General features: G+C 39.3%; 1 protein-coding gene across 1 annotated transcript; it reads left to right on the top strand.

Moving 5' to 3' along the window:
• Positions 1–254: 254 nt before the first annotated feature.
• On the top strand, positions 255–2,619 carry gadd45ab (growth arrest and DNA-damage-inducible, alpha, b). Its single transcript, XM_073851861.1, has 4 exons — positions 255–389; positions 749–850; positions 1,099–1,312; positions 1,836–2,619. The coding sequence occupies exons 1-4, from the start codon at positions 340–342 to the stop codon at positions 1,947–1,949; spliced, it is 480 nt and encodes a 159-aa protein (XP_073707962.1). The 5' UTR covers positions 255–339; the 3' UTR covers positions 1,950–2,619.
• Positions 2,620–7,130: the final 4,511 nt, after the last annotated feature.

The following is a 7,130-nucleotide window of genomic DNA, read 5'->3' as shown; positions in this document are numbered from 1 at the left end:
CTATGTTCTTAGGTGATTACCTTTTTTTTTTTTTTTTTACAAATTATGCATGCAAAAATGTTTAGAAAACATATGAAGATATTTTAAAAGTAACTGCACTTATAAGAATTACAATTATAGGAGCGTTGTTGCTCTCCTTGTTCATGTGTGCGCGTCCACGAGAGCTGACCAATCAGAGACAGTATGTAAATGAGGCTGGAGTGAGTACTCTACTGTCTCACGATACGAGCGTCATTTTATGATCACTTCACTCACTAAGAGCAGCGTATTCGTGCGTCCAGACTGCACAGGATTACATGCCGACGGAGAACAGTGCGCGACACATACTAAGGATATCTAATGTGCAATATGACTTTTGAAGACCCGTGTGGAGAGAACGCAACGGAAAGGTAACGTTATGTTTTCATATAAAACTTACTGGTGGTGTTGCATATTTGTTTGAGTTTAGCATCACGCGGAAGTTATCGTATCTAACTTTATCTGTGCAGTTGAAAGATCACGATGTTCACAAATCATTTTTTAATTGAAATACAGATTCACTCTTGGTTTATCTGCTCGTGTGCGTATAATTGACTTGGCGTCTGTCATTGCACATGGTCTCCTGTGCTGCATCGCATGCAGAAGTTTGACCGTACTAGTCGTGACTTTGATTAAACGAACTGTATTCTGCTGCAAATCGTTAATGCATGACGTTTAGTTGTTTTTTATGTAAATGAAAGCTAATGTGTGTTTTCTAATCATCTTTTAGAATGGACTCGGTTGAACAGGCACTGGAAGAAGTCCTGACTGCTGCATTACCTCAGGGTTGCATCACTGTGGGAGTTTATGAGGCAGCGAAGTCACTGAATGTGTAAGTAGTCATTGCAAATCCCTTGCAAAGCATAAATGGGTCATTTCATATTTAAAAAATTAGATACATGGTGGGATACAGGTAGCAGGTTAACATTTTTTTCATTTGGTAGTCAGTAGTCTTAAGGTCATGACACTACAAGGTGTTTATTAGAGACACAAGATAAAGCAATAAAGGCTTCTACTGTTTTCATGAAATCTTTTCTTGTTTTTGCACATTTTTAAATATGTTCATTATAAATTTTACAGGGACCCAGACAACGTGGTTTTATGTCTGCTGGCCACAGATGAGGAGGATGTGAAAGACGTCGCACTCCAGATTCATTTTACCTTGATTCAAGCATTCTGCTGTGAGAATGACATCAATATCTTACGAGTGAACAACATGAGACGTCTGGCAGAGATCCTGGAGGGCGTGAAACCGGGAGGAGAGTCGATGGACCTTCACTGCATATTAGTCACAGTATGTGTCATCTCATTCTCCTACTATCAGTTTATTGCTCGCACGCAAGGTAGCCTCGAGCGCACAGATCGATGGCAGCTGCAGATTTGCAGAATTGTTGATGCATATTCATATGAACTGCCAGGAAGGTTTATTTAAACTCTTTGAGGGCGGCACGACTGAAGTAGTTTAAAGTTCAATGATCCATTAGAGTGTCTGTGATGTGGAATTCCAGCCGGTCTGGGGCTGCAGTAAACTGGCAGCTCTTCAGTGAGATCTAATAGCAGTGCTGAACTTCTGTGGCTGCCTTTAGTATTCGCAGAACTTCCTGTGCAACACTGAGGCATTTCTGCAAACACGGTTTCCTGGAAGAAAAGCTCTGTGAAGTGACCATCTTTAACAAATTAGAGGGAGGCCCTTTGAAAACAAGTGCTTGTCCGTTAACCAGCAGCTGTTAAAACCACTCACCGCCAGACTCTTGCTGTGGACCTTCTGAATTAATCTAGAACTGCATTTACAAATTTTCTCTTTTTTTCCCTTCTAGAATCCACAGTCATCCACGTTGAAGGATCCAGCCCTCAGCAAACTGAATAGATTCTGCAGAGACAGTCGGGGTTTGGATCAGTGGGTGCCGGTTATCAATCTGCCTGAACGATGAACAGAAGAAGTCACAATATGTCAAGAGCTTTTACAGGCTCCTGCACTAGATTTGTCTTCTGCTTTGGATGAAGCCTAATGCTGCTGAGAATGACACATGAGGGGGATTTACGAAATGCAATGGATGATATGTTTTCCAGCAAACCCAATGATCAGAAGTGTGGATTTTGTTTGTCCGGTTGGGCAGGCGATTCATGGTTTCACCTCAGAGCAGGAAGAATGACTCAGCACTATGTTCACGGTGCTGCCAAGGAACGACAAGTTTGCCGGGAACTGTGCAGGAAACTGAATCACACATGCTGGATTAGTGTACTAAGAGCGAGCAGAGAGACTGGAGTGCGTTCAACTGGAATCTACTCAATGAAATGTGATCAGACTGCCGGAGGTCAGATGAACTGTTAAATGAAGGGCATGACCCTTTTGCAGACAAACTGCAATTTACAAAACCATAACTTATGATGTTAAAGCTGTCATGTATTATAATTATTTAAAAGGGAATATAAAACAGTCTTTTAGTGATTTAGATGGAAATGAGTTACTTGTTTTAATTCAACCATTCTGGAATATGTTCTGTATTTTAAACTGTTAATTTTAAACTTTTAATTTATTATTTTGTATTTATATTGTTGCATTCATCGTCAGAAATTTACAAATAAAATGTCTGACACGTGCATCTGTCTTTGGCAGTGTTTCTTATTGTCTCTGAAATGCATGTCCATGGAGATGCATGCAAGTAAAAGCAAATACATGAATGTTATGTTATAGTATCTGAAAACACTAGTTTTGCATAATATATCGGTACCATATTGGTTATTGGCCGATATTACAGATTTTTTTAAATGCAATATTTTTGGTTATTTTAATTATACTCGCTCATTATTTTTTAGGGGTTGAATCGTGTAGAGATGAAACCCTATTGTAACTGTTAAAATGGTCACAGATCAGCGATCTCCGCGTAAAACTGATTATGCAGACCAAACCGTAAGTCGTAGAGACTTGAAACTTGGAGGAATGGTAGTACTCACAATACCTACAATGTGACCAAGGCTTGCTCCAATTGGCCTGATGGGGGCGCTACAGCAATCAAAACTACGAAATCGCTCATAACTCCTAAACCTGGGTTTCTCAACTCTGGCCCTCAAGGTCCACTTTCCTGCAGTAGTTTCCTAGCTTCAACCCTAATCAAACACAGCTGAACAAGCTAATCAAGGCCTTCAGGATCACTAGAAAGTTACAGGCAGGTAAGTTTGATCAAGGTTGGAGCTAAACTCTGCAGGAAAGTGGACCTCGAGGGCCAGAGTTGAAAACCCCTGTCCTAAACCATCAGTTGCAGGCCCAAGTGTCTCAACGGGTCAAGTCGTTAGAATCCTTGGCTCACGCCGGACAAAATGCATGCCTCAAATTCGATCGTAAGCCTGGCGAAATTTTTGGGCGAACTAGTCTCTAGGTTTTTCGCCCAGTCGGAACCAAGCCAGTGCGGAAAGATTCCCTGGAGAGTGAATATGAATAATAATCAAAATTTTAGTCAAATGCTTGTAACTCCTGAACGAAACGCCAAACTCAGAACACTCAATCTCAAAGCTCAATCTGTTGTCACAGGAAAAAAAATCACTGAGTTTGGCCACTTGGTGGTGCTATAAGAGGGTAAAAAGACATAAAAATGGTTATAACTGCTCGACCATTTGTCCTATCTACATGAAAATTGGTGTGCACGATCTTGGTCCGAAGTGGCACAAGTGTTTGCAAGGACATTTACGTATCTTAAAAAACATGGCTGCCATTGTCAGATGAGTTTTGAGCACCTGTTAAAACAAGATTACCAGAGATTGTACTTTTGCGAACTAGTCCTAGGTTTTTCGCTTAGTCTGGAGAAAACCAGATTCTCTGGACTCTCTAGGCCAAAAAAAAAGTTGACAATTACCCTTTGCGAAGTTATACCGCAGTCATGTAAAAATAGGCCTGTCCAAATCGACCACAAAGCCTATAAAGCCTAAAGGAAAACTCAAAATTTCATAAAACCTGCTGAGCACATGCGACAGGTGATTCTAAACAAGCATGAGTTTTAAGGGGATCAGACCACAGCTGGCGCTATGACTGTTATGACCGTTAAAAAAAACAAAACATAATATTTCTATAGTAAATTACCTACAGTAGATTTGCCAGAAATGATTTTTTTTTTTAATCACTGATTTAGGCTTGCTAAATAATGTCTTTTTTCATAGATGCTTAAATGCCTTAAAGCGCTTGAACCCCGGTAATCGCTGCTTGCAGTTATATTTACAGTACATTTAAATTTGGTTTTGTGATAATCAAACAGTCACTTAGATGATGGTAAATGGGCAACATTTATAAAAATGCAAATAATTTAACCGCCCTGTTAAATTTAATCATAAAATCATAGATCTTTGCGAATCTTAAAATGAAAATCCATTTTTCCTACTGTACTTATAATGTTATGATGCTAATGTTTTTGTGTATGTTTTGGGGTATTTATTTATGTACAATTTGAATAGAACTTGAATTTTTAGTCAGCCGTAAAATTATTAGGAATTTTTATAGAAATGACTATTTTAATAAAAGTCCATTCCTACTTAAAACATCACTTCATGGTCAATGAGCGTGTACAAAAACCACATTTATTTGCACTAAAAGAAATTTTTTTTACTTTTAGTAAAAAAGCCATTATTTTGATCATATAAACGCACCGCATGCATAATGTTTCATGAGGCAGGCACATTCTGAGGGCAGTAGAGTAGAGGGCATTTTATTAAGTGTCATTGGGTTTTTGTTTTGTCAACAGCATTTTGAAAACCGTCCAACAGCTTTCTTCTCCTGAATTGCTAAAAAAAGCTATTTCCACAAGTAGGCGGGACAGAATTCCATTGCGTTCACTACGGCAGCTGGGAGACGCATGACGTTGGGTCATCGTGGCCTTGTGTCTTTACACAAAACAGTAGATAATCTGGGCCCTGACCAAGCCAGAAATAGAAACAGCGCTGAGAGAGTGAATCATACCTGACAGCATCAGCAGGGGTGGAGGACATGCTAAACGATGGCTGAGTTAAAATGTGGACAAAGAGAGAGAAAAAAAAAGATAGAATGAGTCAAGGCCATTCAAAGTTGCAGCAGGAGAGCTGACAACTAAAAATAGCCCTCTGTTCACTCTGCTCAGTTCACTGCAAGAATGAAACAGGACAAAGGGAGAACGGACTGGAAAGACCCTAATACACATTGAATACCACTGTTAACTGTTGGTTCATTTTCAGCTAAAGCTTTGCTGCATTGCTCAAGCAAAAAAAAAAAGCTTCAGGCTTTTAGTAGAAACTGGGTCAATAGATATTTTCAAACAGGAGTCCACTTATCCTCAACGGGTTCATGTTGTTCCCCCTAAACTAGTGATGCACAATATATGCATATAAATGTTTTAATTTTGGGGTGTTCAATTGTGCATGCTTTGTCATAATCTAACTCAATGTTAATCTTAAAAAAAAAACACCAATGACTTAACACCGTTAAATGTAATCTTGATCAAATCTCATAATTTCTATCTATTTTTACATACATTGTTCTGCCCAAAATCCACAAATTTTAAAAACTATCTAATATAATTACACAAATATGTGTAATCAGTAATACAAAACCTGCATTTTTATGTAATGTAAAGTTTTATTCTCACACAGTACACTGTAAAGATTATTGGAGTTTTATAAGAAAATACTATTTCAGTACAGTATATCTACTTCAAAATTTCACATTTAGTTCAATGTGTACTTTCATTGTAATTTACTTGCAACTTCTAAGTCTATGTTCACATTGCAAGTCTTTTGAACAGCTGTTTACATTGTTGTTTTAAATGTGGCCAATATCAGATTTTCAGTGTGAACAGATGATGGTTCTGATCTGACCCGCATGTGCAAAAGAACAATATGAACAGGGTTGCCACTTTTCCACAACAAGATCTACCCAATTGCGTCGCAAAACTAGTCCAATCATGCCCAATCGTGTTCCGGGACGTTAATATCACGTTAATGGGGTTGATTCAACCAAACGAGGAAAAACAACCCACAGCAACATTGAAAATATAGCCTAATTCCATGGAAAAACTGTGGACTTGGCAACATTTATGCAGCGCGCTGTCTTACGGAAGTGAAGTAAGCGATCATGCGTTTATTTTGGAATTGCCAAGTCTGTGGGTTTTACTTTAACACTGTTGCCGCAAGTTGTTTTTCATGTCCGCAGGTAAAAGTGACCCCAACAATGTGATATTTAGCCCCTGGAATGCGGATTTTACCAGGGGAACCTTGCCAAAAAAACTTGTATTTTACCACCTGGAACGCGATTTATACTTGGGACCCCCTTCGAAACATGACTGGGCAAGTTTTTGGCTAGTTTCGAGTAGAAATTAGGGGTTTTGTTGTGAAATCCTGACAACCTTGGTTTATGTTCACACTGCGAGCCTTAGTGCTCAATTCTGATTTTTGCTTAGACCTAATTTTTTTGTATTGCTGTTTACATTGTTGTTTTAAATGTTGCCAATATCAGATTCCTAGTGTGAACAGACCTGACCCGCATGCGCAAAAGAACAATATGAACAGGGTTGCCAGGTTTTCACAACAAAATCTGCCCAATTGCTTCTCAAAACTAGTCCAAAACTAGCCTAATCGTGTTCCTAGGGGTTAATATCGCATTAGTGGAGCTCCCTCAACTAATGTGAGTTGAAAAACAACCCGCGGCAACATTGAAAAAGTAGTGTAATTTTGCAGGCAAACTGTGGATTTGGCAACACTTCTGAAGCATGCTGTCATGTGGAAGTAAATACAGAGGACATAAAGTAAGCATTGCCAAGTCCGCAGTTTTTCTGCAGAATTGAGATACTTTAACACTGTTGCCGCGGATTGTTTTTCATGTCTGTGGGTTGAAGTGACCCCAACAACGTGATATTTAGCCTCTGGAATGCGGATTTTTGGGGTCAATATTGCGTTAGTGGGGTTGTTTCAACCAACGTAGTTGAAAAACAATCCGTGGCAATGTTGAAAAAGTAGCCCAATTCCGTGGGAAAACTGTGGACTTGGCAACACTTCTGCAGGGTGCTGTCATACTGAAGTAAACACGGAGGACCTAAAGCGATTATGCGGAGCAGACCGGAATGTGGATGTTACCAAGGAAACTACTTCGCCAAAGA

The sequence above is a fragment of the Garra rufa genome, chromosome 12 (assembly GCF_049309525.1).
Source record: "Garra rufa chromosome 12, GarRuf1.0, whole genome shotgun sequence".
Classification (NCBI taxonomy): Eukaryota; Metazoa; Chordata; class Actinopteri; order Cypriniformes; family Cyprinidae; genus Garra; species Garra rufa.
This window is presented reverse-complemented; position numbering and strand designations above follow the sequence as displayed.